A 22,021-nucleotide genomic window follows, 5' to 3' on the forward strand; every position below is an offset into this window, starting at 1 on the left:
GTGGCTAATCAAACTAGTATTTTAAGATGGATTATTTTGCCTTGGGTAAAATAGTCAATGACTAATCAGGTTCTGCCGTAACCCATTGCCCTGTATGGCATTCCATTTTTTATTTGGGGTTCTGTGTATAACAGCTCATGAATGTTGAATGCATTTCCGATGCTGTATTCTTTTTAAACGTTTCTGCAGCCTGACAACACGGGTTGGTATTTTTTTAAAATTCCTGAACCTATATTCTTATAACGTCTTAAAAGTAATGCAAAATGATTTTAATTACCTAAAATTAGTTTCATTTCATACAGTACCATTTGTCATACCTGGGCTGCAGACAGATTGCAATAACCAATACCAGATTTAATTATTTTGAATTATGTCGCATGCATAGGTGTGTTAACGATCTGCAACACTCTTAACCGGTCTGAAGCGAAGTTACTGCTACAACAGACTGAACTAATCGCGCCTGATTGCTTCAAAGCACGACTTGCTCACTTGTTAGATCTATTGCTCTGAGTTACAGCTCATCCTTCTACTCAGGCAGGCAGACAGGCAGCACTGGAAGGAGCCAAAAGGAACTCATACATGCACAGACCAGCAATATACTGGATAAAAATAATCCATATGCTGCCGCTGATGAAGAGTAATCATGCAGTCTATTAGTTTCGGTGCAGCTCACCTGCTGCTGATGAGGATTGCGTGGCTTTGAGAATTTTCGGAGTGTTCTTTTTTTTTTTTTTTTTTTGGAATGCTGTGTTGATATAAAAAGCAGGGTGACATTGACGCTGCTGTGTCCATAGTAACTGGCACCTGCAGAGGCTGCAAACAAAACCTTATTCTGCCAAGCTTTCAATGCTGTAAGACTGCAGCCAGAGAACTAAAACATGACTAGAATGCTAACTGTTTGCTGGATTTCTAGTAAAATGCCAGGACGACATAATAAATAAGACAGGGGCATTGAAGAGCGAAGAAAGGCGCGTATTATTATTAAGACAGCTGGTGTACATACATTTTACAGTAATAACAATAACATTTAGAGATCGATAATGCATTGCTAAGCTGCAGTAGTTTATTTAAGGAAATATCCCAGACCAGTTGATACAGCAGTCGCATTTTTGTATTGATCGCAATGAGGAAAACAATCGCATTTTATTAATTTATTTTAAAGTATTTCTAGAATTGCAGCGCGGTTGACGCTTAATATTTTTAAACTAATTATTATGATGCATAATAAATATCGAATTAATTCCTAACTGAAGCTCATCATATATATATATATGATAATACTGATAGCCTTATAAATGGTATTACCCATTTTCGAATTTAAAAAAATAAAAATAAGTATGGATTAACAGTTCTGCTTAAGCTTTGGAAGGCTGCGCGCAGTTGATACTTGGATGGGTGTTTTTACTGATCGCTCGTTACTTTAGTGCTTAATTTAATATACGACAGTGAAACATGCTGCCAGGCTCAATTCAGATCACAGGTGAAGCCCTTTCTGCAGCTGAGATTAAAGATATCTGCGACAGTTTGAAGGAAAACAGCGTGCGGCTCCTGTCGGTGCGGGGCTGCCAGCTCTCAGACCGGGATTTCGGGCGGGTGTGCCGCGGTGTCGCCGAGTGCCACGCGCTGGCTCAACTGAACCTCAATCTGGGGGTGGTGTCCAACACGAGCCGGGTCAAACAGCTCGCAGAAGCGCTCAACACCAACAGATCGGTCCACACTTTATTGTGAGTTTATTGCATTTTAATAATAATAATAATAATAATAATATTAATAATAATAATAATAATAACAACCATTATCATCATCATCATCAATGCAGGTAAGTCTAGTGATTTATTAAAAAAAAATTGTGGCATCTTCTTTTTCATTTGTGTAAGCTAGCTGTATTTAGTTCACTATATAAAACGTGTTTGAAGACATATTAATATGATAAGTGTTTTATTTTTAATGTGCCCTTTTGATTTTCTATTATGTTTTTGATTTTAAAAGAAATGAAACATGATCATATGAAACACTAAAATATACACTGGAATGAACATATACCAGTACTAATAATTAATATACACTGGAATGAACCTATACCAGTACTAATAATTAATATACACTGGAATGAACCTATACCAGTACTAATAATTAATATACACTGGAATGAACATATACCAGTACTAATAATTAATATACACTGGAATGAACATATACCAGTACTAATAATTAATATACACTGGAATGAACATATACCAGTACTAATAATTAATATACACTGGAATGAACCTATACCAGTACTAATAATTAATATACACTGGAATGAACATATACCAGTACTAATAATTAATATACACTGGAATGAACATATACCAGTACTAATAATTAATATACACTGGAATGAACATATACCAGTACTAATAATTAATATACACTGGAATGAACATATACCAGTACTAATAATTAATATACACTGGAATGAACATATACCAGTACTAATAATTAATATACACTGGAATGAACATATACCAGTACTAATAATTAATATACACTGGAATGAACATATACCAGTACTAATAATTAATATACACTGGAATGAACATATACCAGTACTAATAATTAATATACACTGGAATGAACATATACCAGTACTGTGAAATAAACGTACCGGTACTCCATGTATTTGTTTAGTATGGTTTGTAAGTAATGAAGGACACTTCTGTATTTTCCCTAATACATGTCATTAAGTTACTGTACTTTATAATAATATAAAAAAAGTATTATACAGGTAAAACACAATGTAAACCATTGATTCATATACAAAAGCCTTCTTAAGCACTAGAAAGTATTTGTATGAATTAAATGACAGTATAGTTCATGCATATTATTAAACCACATTATTATAATAATATAAAAACAAGTTAAATACATATAATTAAATATGTTATTTAATACAATTCTTGTGTCTTGTCCACACTACATAACCGATCTCGAGAACCTTATTCAAAAACGTTTTAATTAACCCTATAATTGACAGGGTAGCTGTCTGCCCTGTGGTTGTGTGTATTTGCTGTTGAGTGACAGGCAGGAGATCGAGAGGTTGAAGTTGATATGCCCCGCAGGCGAACATGATTTATTTACATATCAACACACTGAACAGCTCACGTGACACTACCAGCAATGGCAGGGCACAGATCACATACAACACAGTGCACAAAAACTTTGGTGGGATCTACAATCTCTGAACTAATCTTCTCTGTTCAATAATAAACTAACTCCGGCTAATCGCCTGGCTGTCGGCGGTTTCGACTTGCTTACTCAGTCTTCGTTATCTAACTCAGGTTCTGGTTCACTGTCACTCACACACGCGCACACTCGCACACACACGCACACACTGTTGAAGAGCTTGATCACGGTGGATAAACGGTTACTGTATTTGTAATGTCCAAGCCCCAAAACAGATCAGAAAGCATTTTGGGATATTGGAGGATACACAAAAAATGTAGTTCAGTATTATAGCGTCCACACTTCTGATAAACCGCACTACCTGATGCGATCTAATTGGAACCGGACTCGAGACTACCCCCTGAGGCAGAGTGACTCTTTGACTATATTAACGGTGATGGTGCCCAATGTGCTGCTAGGGATTGCTGTGATTTTAGAGGATGAAAGGGATAATGTAGCTGCCCCCCCAGTATGGAATCACAGCCGAAAATATACCCCATCAGTGTATCGTCAAAGGCCCGCCTGTTTGACCTTAATGAAGAGCAAGTGCTATGGAAATATCGAATAGATAAAGCTACGATATTGTATTTATGTGATGAACTTAAAGAGGATCTAGAGTCCCTGAGGGGTCCTGCAATGCCAGTGTCACTCACAGCCCTGTCATTCTTTATTCAAGCACCCTGAGGTGTCCTGCATTGCCAGTGTCACTCACAGCCCTGTCATTCTTTATTCAAGCACCCTGAGGGGTCCTGCATTGCCAGTGTCACTCACAGCCCTGTCATTCTTTATTCAATCACCCTGAGGGGTCCTGCATTGCCAGTGTCACTCACAGCCTGTCATTCTTTAGAGTCAAGCACCCTGAGGGGTCCTGCATTGCCAGTATCACTCACAGCCCTGTCATTCTTTAGAGTCAAGCACCCTGAGGTGTCCTGCATTGCCAGTGTCACTCACAGCCCTGTCATTGTTTGCCACGGTTGTTTGTATGATATCCTATTATACACTCACGAGGATATTTTATGACAAAATGAAAAATAAATAAACAAATACATAAACAAATGTATTTCTGTATGTATTCATTTATTTATTTATTTATTCATTTCTTTTTTTATTTTGGCATAAAATATCCACCATAACTTGGTATATGAAACTATAATTTAATGAATACAGAACATACATTTGCAAAATAAATTTATTTTTTACTGTTACAAAAATAGTAAATTCAGTGTGTTCGCTTTAAGAACTGACTTTGACACAAAGGGGAAGTCTTTTCCAACTACATAATCTCTGCCTGATTGATAGTTTCACTGGCCAATTAATTTACTAAAAGCTGCAACCTCTAGCCAATCAGAATGTCATGTGACTAAGAAAGGACTGTTTAGCAGCGAGAAGAGAGACAAGATGGAGGACTGAGTGAATGTTATTAAAATGTGTGCTACTTAACAAATTACAAGTTTGGTTTCTTTTTAACAAAGGAAAACCTGCTGCGCCGTTTCAGAAACTTGTTTAAAGTGTTTTGTACGCTAAACTGGAGCGCGTATTGTTGTTTTTGTGAATTTCGGTTGTATCATCCAATATCCCAGAATGCTTTCTGATATGTTTTGGCGCGTGGACGTTACAAATACAGTACTGTACTCAGAACAGGCGCCTGAAGGAGTTGAGAACGACCATCAATACTGCTGCACTGTGTACAATTTGTGAGAGTTGTTGTAAAATGGTGGATGATGGAGCGACGTGATCAGATGCCGAAATCAAGGCACATTGATATCTGGAGTGATCAAATCGGAGAACTTCAGAGTTCAAAACGAAATGCACCCATTATGATAAAATGCACCTTGTACTTTTAAGAAACAAAGACATAACGTTCGTGCTAAGAAGCGTTATGTCTTCCATCAGCAAAGACTCTATATTTGCCGGATTGTAAACATAAAATACAGTGCATGGTGGGATAATGTCATTAAGTCCCACAGTCCATTGCGCTGTAACCAAACTATTTTAATAGTGTTTGTACGCATTAAGCCCAACTAAACATGAAACGGTACTTTATGGACGCTTTAAGCTAGATTAATTAAAACGTTTTTGAGTATGGTTCTCGAGATCGGTTATGTAGTGTGGAGAGGGCCTTAGTACCACAGGGGAAATTGAGTTAAGTCAACACAATTTTGTGTTGCCCACACATGGGTTTTGTGTAATACAACAGTTACTTGCATTTCATTCTTTAAATAACTGTGTTTTGTTTTAGCACAAACTTGCACTGTCCCCATTCTTACACCAGCTCTATGTTGAAATTGGGTCACTTTTAACACATTTATAGAGTATAAAACAAAGGGAAAATACATCGAAGCTACCATCGTATTGACTCAATCGTGCAAACAAGAAAACTTTTAAGTCTTAAGCTTTAGAAATAAACATTATATTGGTATTGGAATAACTGTGGCAATACCCACGATCCCCTGTGCCTCTGCTGGGAAGATCAGTCAGGTACTATAGAATATATTGGGGCATATTCACAAAGAATTTACCACCATGGTAAATTAAGAGAATTTCACATTTTATCAACTGGGTGGAGACCACCACACTACCCATGGATATAAGAATGAGAACCCAAATCATTTTACATTAAACTCATTGAGAGAAACATACAGACAAAAGGTTTTGAGGCTTATGTCAGAGACCCGACAAACTTGCATCTGAGTACTTTAATGCTGGGTCTGTAACATTAGCAGTTTTGCACACAAAGCAGTGGTGAATGCTTTGTCAATGAATGTGGCCCAATACATGTCAAACCAAGTCACTGAGGTGCTTTGTTTCCACTGCAGTCTCCACGGAAGCCCCCTGACTGACGCAGGGCTGGCCTGTCTGAACCCAGCGCTGTCCACTCACCCCTCCCTCGTCTCGCTGGACCTCGGGGACTGCATGCTGGGGGACGAAGGGCTCCAGCTCATCTGCGGGATGCTGCCACCAGATGGCGCCAAATCAGGTAGACGGGGGAACGCCTCTCGGGAGCATGGGGAGAAAAGCACTCGGGTCACTTTTCATTGAGATCCAGGTAAAACAGAACATTGAGGGTTATTGTGGTGACAGATTCAGAATTGACTGCCCCCGGGTGAAACTTGGTAGGTTGCTGCAAGAATTCAAGACATCGCTTTACAACATACCTATTTATAAAACTGAAACGATAGCAATACATTTTTAACTTTTCAACAGCAATCGGTTTATTATCAGATGAGCAAAAGCAACCGAACAACGTAGATACATAAACTTAGAAAAAACATTTTACAGAAGCGCACAACACATGAAGTTATAAAAAAAAGAGTCTAATTTATTTTTCTTTTTTTTGACAAAAGGGTATTCCTTTACCTTGAGTCTAAGGCCGTTCACAGTCAACACAGATAATGCGCTTCTCCACGTTGCCTTTCTACACAGAGAACAGCTGTCCGAAGTTTTATTTTTATGCACTTGCCAACCTGGCATTGGCGTCTCTTGCGGCTCTCAGTGGGGTTGCCAGCTTCAGCTGTGAGTACACAATTGGCAGTCTCCCTCTGTTCCAAATGCTTCTTGCGAAGTTCCTGTACTAACTGTAAAATATATTCTCTCCTTGGTAAATTCTTCTCCATGTATTCTTTGTAAAGTACCCAGGAGTTGATGGCTGCTAGGTCCAATACATTGTAAAACCCCTGAACAGACCACCGTCGGGAGCCAGCTTTCACGGAATACTTCGTGCCATCTGATCCAAAACATCAACTCCATATTTTGTTGCGTTGTAAAACTCCACGGTCTCTGGTATTTATTTTCACTAGTCCCGATGCTAATTGACTGACCAAAGCAGCGCACCTGGCAAGCAGGCGCCAGCCTTCAAAAGGCTGATTGAAAACAATAGACTGTCAGTCATTCACTCAGGCAGAGAGTAGAGACTAATCTGATTACAACTAAACACATTGCGGACTGGTAAATAAAAATAATAACCCATCTGAATACATGCGACCCTGGAGCACCCATCTGAATACATCCGACCCTGGAGCACCCATCTGAACACATGCGTCCCTGGAGCATCCATCCGAATACATGCGATCTTGGAGCACCCAACCTGAATACATGCGACCCTGGAGCACCCATCTGAATACATGCGATCTTGGAGCACCCAACCTGAATACATGCGACCCTGGAGCACCCATCTGAATACATGCGACCCTGGAGAACCCATCTGAATACATGCGACCCTGGAGCACCCAACCTGAATACATGCGACCCTGGAGCACCCAACCTGAATACATGCGACCTTGGAGCACCCAACCTGAATACATGCGACCCTGGAGCACCCATCCGAATACATGCGACCCTGGAGCACCCATCTGAATTCATCCGACCCTGGAGCACCCATCTGAATACATCCGACCCTGGAGCACCCATCTGAACACATGCGTCCCTGGAGCATCCATCCGAATACATGCGACCCTGGAGCACCCAACCTGAATACATGCGACCCTGGAGCACCCATCTGAATACATGCGACCCTGGAGAACCCATCTGAATACATGCGACCCTGGAGCACCCAACCTGAATACATGCGACCCTGGAGCACCCATCTGAATACATGCGACCTTGGAGCACCCAAACTGAATACATGCGACCCTGGAGCACCCATCTGAATACATGCGACCCTGGAGAACCCATCTGAATACATGCGACCCTGGAGCACCCAACCTGAATACATGCGTCCCTGGAGCACCCATCTGAATACATTTGACCCTGGAGCACCCATCTGAATACATGCAACCCTGGAGAACCCATCTGAATACATGCGACCCAGGAGCACCCATCTGAATACATCCGACCCTGGAGCACCCAACCTGAATACATGCGACCCTGGAGCACCCACCCTGAATACATGCGACCCTGGAGCACCCATCTGAATACATGCAACCCTGGAGAACCCATCTGAATGCTTTGTTATGTCTTTATTCTAGTTAATTATTATTAACAAAACCATGCATTAATAGTATTGTAATGTGTACGCATTGTGCCCTCTCTATTATTATTATTATTATTATTATTATTATTATTATTATTATTATTATTATTATTAATAATAATAATAATAATAATAATAATTTAGTGTGTCTAATTATAATTTTCCTCCTAATTTTCTCCCAATTTGGAACGCCCAATCACTTTCCTCCTCACCGCAGCAATTCCCCACACGGCTCTGGAGACCCGAAGATTCAGCAGGTGTCCTTCGATCCCACGAACAAGCCAGCTTTCATTTTCACCCAGGAACTCGAGAGCGGATCTACCGACATCTAGAGGACAAAGACCAGCCCTGCAGGTGTCCTCTCTGAGCACACTGGCCGCCTGGCCAGCAGGGTTCGCTGTAGAGCAATGGGAGAAACAGTCCCTGCTGGTTTTACCTCCCGAACCCACGGGAGCCAATGCACCATTCCCTTTGAAGGGATGCAGACCTGCGCTGTAGGACTCACCCTGCGCACCACGTGGTGGCGCTTCTACCAGGGGAGCCACCCGGGGACCCCGCTGCCCACTCGTCATTGCTGAGGGAATTCAATTAGTAAAGAGCCCTGTTAAACTGTATTACATACATTATGTGCAGAATTATGTAATAAGATTGCTGTCACCGTCAAGGAACCAGAACAGTGAATTACAAAAAAAGTGAAATAATAAAAGGGCATTCAAACCCTCCAACACCTTGGCCTGTGGTGTCTTCTTTGGCTTGGTCTAACTGGCTCATTCAGTTGGAATGAAAGGAAGTCAGTCTGAAGATGCAAGCTCCCTGCATTGCTTTTCATGTGGGTCTTTGTGGGATTTTAAAGGAAACCCATGAAAGTCAATGAGAGAACGCTGCACACACACAGCAGGAGGCCCTGGTCTGATCTGCATTAGGAACCATCTTGTTTTAAAGTAGCCTTTCGTCTAACAGTGGTCCAGTGGTCCAGTGGTTCTGCTAGGGTTCACTCAGGGTACTATAATGGTATTAAAATGGTAGCGCAATGTTTTTCAGTTTTTTTCTGTGAGTTTAGATTTCCAGAGCTATTCATCACATTGTCATAGAACCACTTATGAGAAAAGATTTCAAGATTTAATTCTGCCCAAACTGATGCTAAGAGTGAGAACACCATTCTGTCTCTTCCACAGGACTGAAGGAGTTGACCCTAAGTGCAAACCCTACCGTCACTTCCAAAGGCTGGGCACGGCTGGCCATTGCTGTAGCCCACAGCTCCCAGCTGCGGGTTTTAAACCTGGACTACAACCCCTTAGGTAAGAGGATGTGAGGGGAAGGCTCTCCAGTAAGAAGCTAACAGATAGTCCTGCACCACACACACACAGAGGGCTGGCAGCTTGGAGAATAACTTGCTTGGAGGTATGGTAGTGGATCATTAAGCATTGGCACACAAAGCTTGGTTAGCAGTTTGAATCCAGCCAACACCAGGAGCAATCGAAAGTCTGGTGGCTGTTGTTTGTCCTTTGTGTGTGAAATGAGTCTGTCGTCTTGGCTCAGTTCTCAGTGGACAGGTGTTCACTTCCAAAAAACACCATCACACTCGGAGGGCAGGTTGCAGGGCACGTTGTGGGACTGTAACCTTTTCGTGATTACTGTAGTACTAAAAACAGTTTTCAGGGATGTTCAGATTACACATTAGAAATCCTCAAATCTGGTATTGAAAAAATAAAGCTTCAGTCATTTTAATGTAAAATGGGTGCAGAGTGCTGGTAATATGCAGTTATCTGACAGTCTGTGCTGGGAAAGGGGTCTGCATTTTCAACCTTCTACATGTTAATATGGGTGTGATCACCACAGACACTAGTTCAGGCCTGGCCTTTATATACAGTGGTTTGCAGAAGTATTCACCCCCTACCAATAATGTCACATTTTGTTGAATTACAAATAATGTGTGCACAGTTTTTCAAATGAACTGTTATATGAGGAGGAGGTTAAATGTCAGTAAAACTTTCAAAGAAAATGTACAAAATGAAATTTACTGGTTGCATAAGTATTCAGCCACTTAAGTCAATACTTGGTAGAAGCACCTTTTGCAGCAATTACTGCTATGAGTCTTTTTGGATAGGTCTCTACTATCTTTGCACAGTAGGATGGTGACATTTTTGCTCATTCTTCACAGGAAAATTGCTCCAGTTCTAATAAGTATGTTGGGGATCGTCAATGGACTGCAATAAATTTTCGATTGGATTCATGTCAGGACATTGACTGGGCCACTCAAGAACATTAATTATCTTTTTGTTCAACCACTCCAGTGTGGCTTTGGCTTTGTGCTTTGGGTCATTGTCCTGCTGAAATGTGAATTTAACTCCCCAGTTTCAGAGTCTTGGCTGACTCAAACAGGTTTTCCTCAAGGATTCGCCTATACTTTGCAGTAATTGCTGCAAAAGGTGCTTCTACCAAGTACTGACTTAAGGGGCTGAATACTTAAAAAAGTTTGTTTGAAAAACTGTGCATACAGTATTTGTAATTCAACAAAATGTGACATTATTGGTAGGGGGTGAATACTTCTGCAAACCACTGTATATAAAGGCCAGGCCCGAACTAGTGTCCGTGGTGATCACACCCATATTAACATGTAGAAGGTTGAAAATATATATAAAACATTAAGCAGACGTGTGTTTAACTGTTAGATGTATATTCAATAAAATAAAATAGACACGCCCCTATAAGCCAATGTGTTAACAAAAATCCCAACTTGTGCTAACATTCAAAAGCCCTTCATTTAAAAGATAGAACAGGGACCAAATGCGGGCGCTCTGGTTTTTTGATCGAAGCTGCTCCTTACTTGGTTATCTTATTTTGCCAACCAAGAGCAGGTCTAATAAGAGCTGCAGACTAATGATGAAGAATGTGGACAAGTACCACAGAATTTAGGTCAGCGAAAGACTCTATCCTTATAAGGGAGAGGGAGAGCTGTATGATGGCAAGAGACTAATTAATGTGAGAATCAATCTTCAGCCTGTCTGGGTTAACAGATTACTCTCTTATTTCTGAGTTGATCAGTGCATACAAACTCTCTCAATGTCTTTTATTGCATCTTGGCTTGTTCTGTGCCAATACAAAATTCAGCACTTTACATCTGCTTGGTATGCCACAGTATGTACAATATATAAATACCAACACTAATCAACGTTATACCATCACTGTACACTGTTATTTAAGAGTAAATAAAAGTATGTGATCAAATAAAGCCCACATTACCAATAGGAATATGCTGAATTACATAGAGGTTGCGCGACGGTTATAAGCAGGATCCGCACAATAAGCCACCAACACATGAGACTATTTAAAAGCAATTTATGTACAGTAGCTCCAAACCGTAGACTTTTGGGCCCAAATTGAACAGTAATAGAAAAAGAAAACAACGCGTCTGCTGTTTTAAAAGGTGAATGCGCCAGCACATTTCAAATCTATTCAATTATTCATAAAAAAGCTTTTAAAAAGACTGGATTGTTCTGTGTAGATTGTTGCCCCTAAAATGTATGGAATTGTAGGGCCCTTGTGTAAAGGAAAAAAATAGCACTTTCATCTTGAAACACAAGCTCACCGATATGTTTTCCCAGACACAACTAGAGTTAAGTTATATGAAATTACTGAAAGTTAGACAGCAGGTTTTAGGATTTTCACGGCTGTACAATACAGTTCTAGCAATGTCAGAACAGTGTGTGCTATATTAGGGGATATCTAAAAAGAATCAGAAAACAGCTGCTGCATTCAGAATTCTCTTAGGGCATGATCTACTCTCACACATTGAAGTAGGACACTCAAGTTTTTTGCAACTTCTAAATTTAGTGATTAAATTTTCTTCGAACAGCTACCTTTGAGATAGGGTTATCTCTTCTAAAAGGTTATATTGGCATACTGTAGTAAAAGCAATGCAGTAAATTTCAGGGAAAGCATGGTAAAGAATGATAAATTCATAACCCACAGTGAGGGTAAAAGTGTGACTGTATCGCTGTCAATCTATGTTAAATAGATTAAAGTTTACGTTTTCTGTAAAGGGTTGTTTACCATTTATACCAGGGGTGTTCCCTGAAAGAGAAGACGACCAACAACATTATGTATGGGATATGCCTGCCTATTGGGTAGGTATTACTGAGCTCTTTATATCAGAGCTGCCGATAGGCCCCTTCCTAGGATGACCCAATCTGTCCCGCCCACAGAGGCATTAAAACCGTCATCATGAGGAAGCCATTTCTCTTTTTCCATCGCACCAGTGAGGGCGACCAATGTGACCTCACGGTTGGTGGTCAGAAGATGACCATCAACAACATTATGTATGGGATAATGTATACCAGAGCCGTCGCGTTGGAGAAGGAACGGCAGCATATGAGGGACACTTCATAATCACCTAACCGATGGTATATACCCGAAGGTTAGCAGTGCGAGCGTGCAACCTGCCGAGATGCCTCGCGCTGCCGGAGGGAGCGCTGTAGGATCTCCTCCACAGCTGGACCAGTGTATGCCCAGGAGATATCGGCACATCTAATAACGTCGCCTTATCCGCATCGGGTACCCTAGCTTGCAACAGCCATAGCGGTCTGCGAGCTACCATCAGGCTTGCCCTTGAAGGCCGGACATCTAGAGCAGTATACTAGATATGAGGCGTAGCTCTGTAGCCACCGGCTCAGGGAGCAGGGTCTCCGTGAGCATGCCATCCAGGTACGTGGTGAGAATACTCACCGTGTTAGCTAGGTGAGTCGCCTGCGCTTCCCGCTGCATAAGCCCTCTTTAGGTGTGTCTCCGTAACCCTACATTGAGGGTTAGAGCACTTAGGGCCTCTGGGCAATCCACCCACAGGCGGAGCCTTAACTAAGGCCGTGATGTTGGAGTCGACCAGGGGGAAACTTGCCAGCCCCAATTTCTCTGCATCCTCTAATGCAGCGGGCCTAGCGACTTGCTTCAACACACTCGGCGCTGACGCTGGTCGGTCCCAAGAGGAGCGTACTTCCTGCATGGAAACTGTGGGAAGGGTTGCACCGCAGGAGCCGCTGCCTGTGTCCGGAATACAGATCGGTGGGGCTCTGTCAGTGTTGTCCAGGGGATTTGTAAGAAGCTTGCAGCGCGCCCCATCAGTGCCGACAGAGAGTGGTGCAATGGTGGCAAACTAGACTCGGAGGCAATCTCCGAGCTCGGTTCTGCCACGGTCAACTGTGCTCGTTCCCCTTCTTCCTCCATCTCAACGGGGAAGGAGTCACCCCAGGAGGCCGCTAATGATAGTGTGTCCTCCTCCACCATTAATGGCTGCGATTCAGAATCGGCCTGGGCTCCCGTGGGAGGCTCAGTGGCCGGGGCTGTAGCAGGTAGCGGGGCCAGGACCTGTATTGGTACCGCAGGAACTTGCTGCTTAGGCAGAAGCTCAAGGACCTGTGTCATCTGCTCCTTCAAGTAAATAATGACAGAGCAGCCTACAATGCAGGCGAGGAGGCTGCTGAAAGACAGAAGAGACTCGGTGATTCCAGGAAAGCTGCAAGCTGGCTTTCAGCACAAATGCAAGGGAAATACAACACGACTCAAAGCTCTTTCTATCAATACGCTCAGCTAGACATAGAGGTCTTACCTTACCATCTTGAGAAGGAAAAAGAGAAATGGCTTCCTCAGGATGACGGTTTTAATCCCTCGGTGGGCGGGACCAAGTGCGTCATCCCAGGAAGGGGCCTATCGGCAGCTCTGCTATAAAGAGCTCAGTAATACCTACCTAATGGGCAGGCATATCCCATACATAATGTTGCTGGTGGTTGTCTTCGAATTGAAAGGGAACCAGAAGACCCTGCAGCCCTCGAGGACTGGCGTGACACCCCTGGTTCAAACTATCATATACATTTTCACTGTAGACAAGTAAACTTGATTTTGTGTCTATGGCCATCATATTACTAATATATTAATAATAGTCACATACTTTCACATGCAGTATTAAATTAGTGGTTTACCATGCATACAGATATGATAAATGATAAAACATTTTCAGGTTTGATGTTTCTCCAAAATAAATCTCGCCACACGGACATGCTTGTGTCAGCGCTATGTTCATTTTGGAAGTGACTTTGACTCTTTTAAGTTTGAGGGCTTCCTTTACTAGGGTTTCAAGATGCAGATCACAGTGCTGTGCAGATATATCCCCTGACAGTACGAGACCTCACAACAGCAGCGCTGCAGAACCATCCTAATCAGTTCCCATGACAGCGGGTTCTGTGTCAGATCAAAGAGCTATGTCAGTACTGTTTTTAATGATCGCTGCTCTGTGAATCGATTGAGCTCTACCAGCATTACGAGATTATGATTAGTTTTGCATATCTGAAATCATATTAGTAGAACGCTAGCTCTATGCGGTTTAAACAATGTTTAGGTACTTGAGCTGAAAATACTAACTGTATAAGTATGTGTTTCCTGTAATAAGTTATTCACAAACACAAACACACATTTCATTGATGGCATCCTACTGCTGGCTTACATCCAAATCTCGACCTCCCTTTTAAATGTGGATTAGTAGATGTAAAGCTGTCTCTGCATCCTAATAAAGAGAAAAATACTAATTAAATACTGGGTTTAAGATTATTTTCTTCTTTGCTGTAAATCAAGGAGATTTTAAGTGATGGACTTGCTATCAATCCGTACTGGGTATTTTGTGCTTAAAAGAAAATCTGTCAGGACAACTCTGTTAAACAAGAGAAAATAACAAAAGCACAACGATAATCTAGGCGACTGCAAGAATGAAATGCAATTAGGATCAGCGATGAGCAATTGACGTAATTTGTCACGCCTGTTTGAAATAAAAATGAAGCGAAACAGAACCAGGCTCAGTCAAGATATGAAGGTAAAAACAAGTGACATTGTTTTGTAATTAACAGCTTGTTCTGAGTTTAATTAGGGAACAAAATAAGTTTAAAGGGACGTCATGTGATCAAAAATAAAACCTGAAAGCTTCAAGCCCTATTTATAATGTATTAAAATGGATAACAGTATAGGATCTGAAGCAGCAATAAACACCATCAGACACATAGTTTACTTGCAAAAGCCTCTTTAAAAGAGGAGCCAAATCAAGTCTACTTTTCTACAGTGAAAAACGTACAATGTACCAAGGGCTCTTCTTCGTGTTGCTCTAAAGGTGACCAGATCGCCGGGATGCTGGCTGTTGCCGTGGCGTCGAGCCGGACTCTGGAGGTTTTGGATCTCGAGGGAACAGGTCTCACCAATCAGTCTGCACAGGTCAGCACCCTCTTCAGCTTTACTGTGACTTTTACTGGCTGGCTTACTTCACTGTCACTCTGTATCACATTAATAGTGTATATATTCAAAACAAGCTAGTGTAACACATTCTTTGGAATTAACCCAGTTGCTACCATACGATGGTGCTGTGGGCTTTATTTTCAAAGAATTTCCAAAGACCTTTATCTGTGGCATCCAAGAATTAAATCTAATCCTGTTCCAGCAGACAGCCCCACACCCCCACCACTGAAGCCGAGATTCAGGCTTTGCTGTGTACTTTAATAAACAAAATGACCAGAGGCTTGGAACTATGGCGAGGCTGGCGTATAAACCTATTTGAATCAGTTCCACCATCTCAGTTCAGTGCTGGCCTGGGTACTGCATGAGGGAGCTGAGCTCCGGCCCCCTTTATCATTTGATCGTGTTCGCGATTCTGAATTCAAGAACACCTTTCCTTATAGGATACCGACAGAGAGCTGGGCTTTTAAATACATTGTCTTTAACGGGGGAAAAAGGGGCGTCTTTTTCAAGATTGCCACAATATTCTTTTGTTTCATCCATATTTTGTACTTGGAAATCCTGGCAGTTGCAGCTTTTCTTCTGGATGTTCCTTATAGAAACAGTTTCAGCCCGCACAGTGTGTAACCCAGTTGCACAATGTCAGATTGCTGGGTTTATTGGTGCTACCTGGTCTGTTGTCAGAACAGTTTGGCCCAACACTCCGTCAGCAGGAATAGTTTTTCTTGGTGGAAACAAATGAGTCTGTGAGCAGAGGGTGGGAATGTCAGTCAGTGGTTCCCCTGTCTAAAGCCACGGTACTTCAACAATACAATGTCATCTCTCTGCAAAACCACTGGCAGCTATCCTACCAGGTTTTGTATAAATAGCACAGTGCATTTATTACAGTGGTTTTTTAAAACAGTCCATTGCCCATTGGAAATCTCAGAGTGGCTCACCTGGTAAAAGCACGACATGTTCGCGTCCTGGCTGTGCGAAGTCGCCGGTCTTCCAGAGAGAGCGTGGTATTGGCTGTGGCGGTCCTGCTGGTTAGGGAGGCAAAACCGGCAGGGACTGTTTCTTCTCGTCGCGTGAACCTTGCTGACCAAGCGCCCAGTGAGCTCAGACTGGACACCTGCAGGACTGGCCTTTGTCCTCCAGAGGCTGTCAGCTCACAGACATCCACTCTCGAGTTCCTGGGTGTAGAAGTGGAAGCTGGCTTGGCTTGGCAGTGGGATCGGAGGATGCCCACTGAACCTTCACTTCCCCTGAGCTATGTGGGCAATTTCTGCGGTGAGGGGAAAAAAATACTGGACATGCTAAATTGAGGAGAAAATTGAGGATAAAATAATTGGGCACTGAATTAAAAAAAAAATAAAGAGTGAACAGATGTTTGTTTTCCCCAGATCTTCCTGGACATGGTGGAGAACTACCCAACGTGCCTGCGGATGCTGATCCTAGCTGAGAACAACATCAGCACGGAGCTGCAGCAGCAGATCTCAGACCTGCTGTCCGAGGGGGAGGAGGAGGAGGACAAGGAGGGGGAGGCACGGGGGAGCGCCGGGGGCAGGGAGAGGGAGAAGACCACCTGGGTCTCCCAAAGCAGTAAGGAACCAGGCTTGCAGGTTTCTTCAACCTCATCTTCCCACTATGCTCTGGGAGGGGGGCAGTAGTTGGGAATGGGAAGCACGCTACCTGTTTTGGCCAAGGGGGTTGGGCAGGGTGGTGTACTGTAATAAATTCTGTACAGATGTTGTACTACTGGATGATCTGTAAAATATGACCACTTTTGTAACAGCCTTCTCTGACGGACTACTCATTTGTATTGTCTAATCAAACACAAATCAAATTCTGCCTCTCTCTCTCTCTCTCTCCCAGATTTAAGTTCACACATGGTCTTGGTGACGTCAGGACTCGGAGACAGCCTATTGGCTGAAACAGAGATGTGACCCTGGAAGTCTCTCTCCCTACTGCAATGCAGCCTGTCACATGATGCAGTCAGATGATAGTGAACAACCAATCACTTGGTCATGCATGGTCTTTTGGCACTTGTACATAGATTTAAACAGACTTTATAAATAGGCACAGGCTTTGAACACCAAGTGAGTTAAAAGTTAACTATTTATTTTAAAGATGTACATTTAAAATTGAAACCTGTGTGTTCAGGGTTTACATTAACCTCTGAGTATAAGGGTATAAAGGAAGTGCAGTTTGCTGCCATTTTTACTGATCGTAAAAAATGAAAAAATAAACTCGCCAGACACAACTTGCAGGTCAGATATGTTAACAGTTTGTTTTGGTTTGTTTAAAGCTAGCTTTATAGAAGTAAAATTGTTTATCTCCATTCAGAAAAAGGGTGGATAAGCTTTGACTTAAAAATACAGGCCTAAGGTAAAGAAGTGTCCGAATAAACATATTTACACCTTCTTAAGAAACATTTTGTGTGGTTATTTCAAAGCTCATTGAAATACAGGAGCACCCCAGTGTGTTAGTGTTCATTGAAATACAGGAGCACCCCAGTGTGTTAGTGTTGATTGAAATACAGGAGCACCCCAGTGTGTTAGTGTTCATTGAAATACAGGATAACCCCCCCCCAGTGTGTTAATGTTCATTGAAATACAGGAGCACGCACACACACAGTCTGTCCAGGTGCTGCTGTTGCCAGTCAGTAGCCACTTTGTATTTTTGACACTGGCTTGTTGATCTTGTTAAGGCCCAGGCAGATACACCCTGCTGCATTAAGGGCTAATCCCCTCACCTCCGCCCAGCCAGGCAGCTGTTAGCAGATTGCTGCAGACTCCATTGGATTACAGCAGTATACGTTTATCTGGAATGAAGACCCTTTTTTGTTGAACATTTCACGCAGACAGCACTTTGTCTTTAACCTGTGCTGCCAGCAAATCTGAACCACTCTAACTGATACACTACAAAGGGGCCCTGAAGTTTGTTGCCGATCAAGTCCCAAATGCTGATCCAACGCATTCACGGCCACAGTCTTTTGTCCAGTTGCAGCCTGTACACCTGGACGAATGGACCCTAATCCCACAAGATCGCGAGCATGCGAAGTGATGTTTCCATTGTCCAATGCTCCTGTTCTCGGGTGCATGCTTAGATGTGTTCTTGTTGAGCTCTGCTTTTGAGACGAGTAATTGTTTTCACTGACAGTGAGGCTCAGACTTTTAATTGGAAACCTGTCAAGAGAAATGGAAGTTACATGTATCGCTGATGGGTCCATATATATATATATATATATATATCCTGACCAGCAGCTATGGTTGTGCTCACTCAACCTGCCCTGAGATTGCTTTACTACCCATTCCCCAAGAGCTGAATAAACCTGCTTGCAGAGGGAGAGGAGGGCTATCATTGGAACAGCACAGTGCTCATAGAGAATGGTGTTCAGGGTGGGGTTTGTGGCAGTGGAAACACAGCCCTACCGAGTCTATATATGCCATGCTGACTTTGCAGCAGACGGTGTATTGTAAAAGAATGAATCATAATTTCAATCAGGCCAGACTATAAGAAACTAAGATTCGTAAGGGGCTTTGGCCAGTGCGATGAGTTGCAAAACTAAATATGAAACACTTTCTGTTTATGTCTAGGGTTTTTTTTTGTTTGTTTGTTTTTTTTTTAAACACAGCTATAGCAGAATGCTATTTTTGCTCAGGAAGATGCAGTAGACATTTATATTCAAAAAAACATCTCAGCAGGTTTGTTCATAACTGTGCAAAACTTTTAATGGCGATCAAATACAGTGCCTAAAACGGACACCAGGGGTCCCTAAAACAACAGGAGATCAACAAATAATTGTGAACTTTTTCTATAAAGGTGAAATGAGGCAAGACAAACAGCAGGTGTTGATTACACCGTGTAACAAATTTTTAATTTTTTTTTGGTTCCTGGGTAGTAAGTGTTATTTCCTAATTGCTTATGCCTCAAAAGTATAGAAAATGGCTATTATTCCCCACAAAATTGTGTTACATAGTGTTATCAAAGGAAAGGGACTCTAAAACCTGTCAAATAAAGATGAATTCTAAAAAGCTGCTCACTCCATCCCATCATGCATTGCTGGGAGTCTCTGGGTAACAACCGATGCACGTCATGTTGGCAGGGGGTGTATTATCTGAATTGATTTAGTTGATTCACATGATGCAGTATCCATGCCAGTTCTCTGTTCATGGGTACATGTGTGTGTTTCTCATTGGGCATTCCAAAATGAAAAATTCAATGACTTTAAAATACAGATTTATGAAACGGTGCAAAAGCAGCCAGTGAGAGTTCAGAGCAAGTACACGGTAACGACTTTAGTTCCTTTCCAGCTACTTCTGTTTGGGGCTTCCATATTATGGTAAACCGATCCATAGGTACAGGACCACTCATCTATCTTCCTCACCGTTTGTGAAACAGAAAAAAGATTTATTTTAAAAGGGCACTTTATGTTTATTAACTATTCATAACTGTCTTACTAACATGCCTGTATCATGTAAGTGAACATGCTTTAAAAAGCATTAAAAACCATTGCTATATGAATTGCTTATATCTGTTATTATATATTAACTACACTTAACAGTTAACCGAATAAGTGAGATTTGGGATATTCCATTCAGACGCATGGTCATTTCCTTTTTGGAGTGAGACTGCAAAGTTCCTAAAAGGAGGGAGTCTCATGTCTGCTGTAGTTTGACATTTCATGCTAACCACAGGAGCTTCCCCAGTAAAACCTATATGTTTGGCAAATTTAAACTACTGGATAGCCACAGTACGGTCACTATATGCTCTGTGCTAAACATGATGGAACGAGGCTGCACAAACCCTAAAAATTATTCTGGGGACACTGAAGTCTGATGCTCACACATCAAAATGAAAACGCCACAGCACTGTACCCACCCAGCTCCCATGCATTTCAAACTGAAACCTGCAGCCTCCTGAGCTCTCCTTCTCATTCTACAACAGGTGCCGCTCCTTGGAAACCAAAATAATACCCCAAGAAAACACGATTCATAATTAATGGGACGTCCCTGAGTCATTTCCAGGTTGCTAGGCGACGGGGTGCAAACAAACTATTTTCCACAGCTTTTCTTCCTGGCCTCAATCAGCATGGTCATGTATTTAATGGAAAGTGTTTATGTGTGGATAATACTGTATATGAACCTTGGACTGCTAAATATACTGTTGTAGATGGATTGCAAAAATGTTTTCTTGCCTGCAGTTCAAGGTTAGCTCTAGTCTGAACCTAGAAATCAATATCCGAGGTTAAAAAAAAATTATAAGGTTAAAAAAAAAAAAGATGAAACAAGGGTAACATTAAAATCTATATTAAAAATATGCTTGTGAGGCTCCCGAGTGGCGCATCCAGTAAAGGCGCTCCACGTGGAGTGCAGGATGTGCTCTATAGTCTGGATGTCGCGAGTTCGAGTTGCATCACCTCAGACTCAACCTCTCTAAATCTGACGACCTTTTCTTTCCCTCCTCCTCCTCCCCTCCTCTGATCTCTCTATCTCTGTTCCTCTGGAATCCACCACACTCTCTCCCTCCTCCTCAGCTGAGAACCTCAGAGTCACCCTGGACCCCTGCCTCTCTTATTCCCAGCACATCGCCACTCTGGCACGCACTTGCCGATTCTTCCTGAGCAACATCCGAAGAATCCGACCCTTCCTCACCAACTACGCCACCCAGCTCCTGGTCCAGGCCTTGGTACTCTCCCGCCTAGACTACTGTAACTCCCTCCTGGCTGGCCTCCCTGCGTCCACCACCTGTCCGCTCCAGCTCATCTAGAACTCCGCTGCTTGCCTGGTGTTTTCTCTGCTTCGCTTCTCCCATGCAACTCCACTACTACGCTCACTCCACTGGCTCCCGATCACCGCTCGTATCCAGTTCAAAACTCTTGTACTAGCCTACAGATGCCTTGACCAGACTGCACCCAGCTACCTCCAGACCCTCATCTCTCCCTACACCCCCACTCGACCTCTCAGCTGCGCCTGCACTAGAAGACTGGCTCTACCTCCTTTACGCTCCCCTGCCTCCAGAGCCCGCTCCTTCTCCACCCTCGCCCCGCAGTGGTGGAATGACCTTCCTACAGATGTCAGGACTGCCCAGTCCCTGACCACCTTCCGGCGCCTCCTCAAGACTCACCTCTTCAGAAAGCACCTGTAGAACTCCTCTGTTTTTCCCCCGGGACACTTATCACCCTTCCTTAAATGCGCTTTACTTGCTCTTTTCTGCCCCCTATTTTACTGCATTGAATCCTGTACTTTAGAGTACTGTAATCTGTCAAGTGTTATTTAATCTGTAGTATTTTGTATTTAATTATATACTGATGTAACTATCACTGACACTGTTATCTGCTCCATTATTGAATGGTATTTTGTCATACTTGTACTTGCTAGAACCAAAGTCATTGTATTTATCTTGCTCTTTATTGTATTATTACTTGTACTGTGATTCTTGAAATGTATTTGTTTACGACTGTAAGTCGCCCTGGATAAGGGCGTCTGCTAAGAAATAAATAATAATAATAATAATAATAATAATAATAATAATAATAAATTGGGAGAAAATAATTGGCAACGACTACATTTATAAAAAATAAATAAAAAAATA

The 22,021-nt window shown here is 42.3% G+C and overlaps 1 protein-coding gene across 3 annotated transcripts; it reads left to right on the forward strand.

The window, feature by feature from the left end:
• The first annotated feature begins 74 nt into the window (after positions 1 to 74).
• LOC117410663 (leucine-rich repeat-containing protein 73) lies at positions 75 to 17,844 on the forward strand. 3 transcript variants are annotated; one of them, XM_059024894.1, is made up of 6 exons: positions 75 to 202; positions 6,024 to 6,184; positions 9,352 to 9,474; positions 15,324 to 15,424; positions 16,828 to 17,026; positions 17,300 to 17,844. In XM_059024894.1, exons 2-6 carry the CDS (start codon positions 6,121 to 6,123, stop codon positions 17,368 to 17,370), a joined length of 558 nt encoding a protein of 185 aa, XP_058880877.1. In that variant the 5' UTR covers positions 75 to 202; positions 6,024 to 6,120; the 3' UTR covers positions 17,371 to 17,844. The 3 variants fall into 3 exon arrangements, with proteins under 3 accessions (XP_058880877.1, XP_058880876.1, XP_033873272.1); XM_059024893.1 differs by lacking the exon at positions 75 to 202 and adding an exon at positions 386 to 1,724 and having other exon boundaries at positions 16,828 to 17,046; XM_034017381.3 differs by lacking the exon at positions 75 to 202 and adding an exon at positions 388 to 1,724.
• Positions 17,845 to 22,021: the final 4,177 nt, after the last annotated feature.

This window comes from Acipenser ruthenus, chromosome 6, assembly GCF_902713425.1.
Source record: "Acipenser ruthenus chromosome 6, fAciRut3.2 maternal haplotype, whole genome shotgun sequence".
Lineage (NCBI taxonomy): Eukaryota > Metazoa > Chordata > Actinopteri > Acipenseriformes > Acipenseridae > Acipenser > Acipenser ruthenus.

Bases quoted from the DNA above. Each gene is read 5' to 3' on its own strand.
- LOC117410663 (XM_034017381.3), top strand. From the start codon at position 1,453: ATGCTGCCAGGCTCAATTCAGATCACAGGTGAAGCCCTTTCTGCAGCT. The intron at 6,185-9,351 runs GTAGACGGGGGA...TCTCTTCCACAG, and splicing joins ACCAGATGGCGCCAAATCAG to GACTGAAGGAGTTGACCCTA. The intron at 9,475-15,323 runs GTAAGAGGATGT...GTTGCTCTAAAG, and splicing joins CCTGGACTACAACCCCTTAG to GTGACCAGATCGCCGGGATG.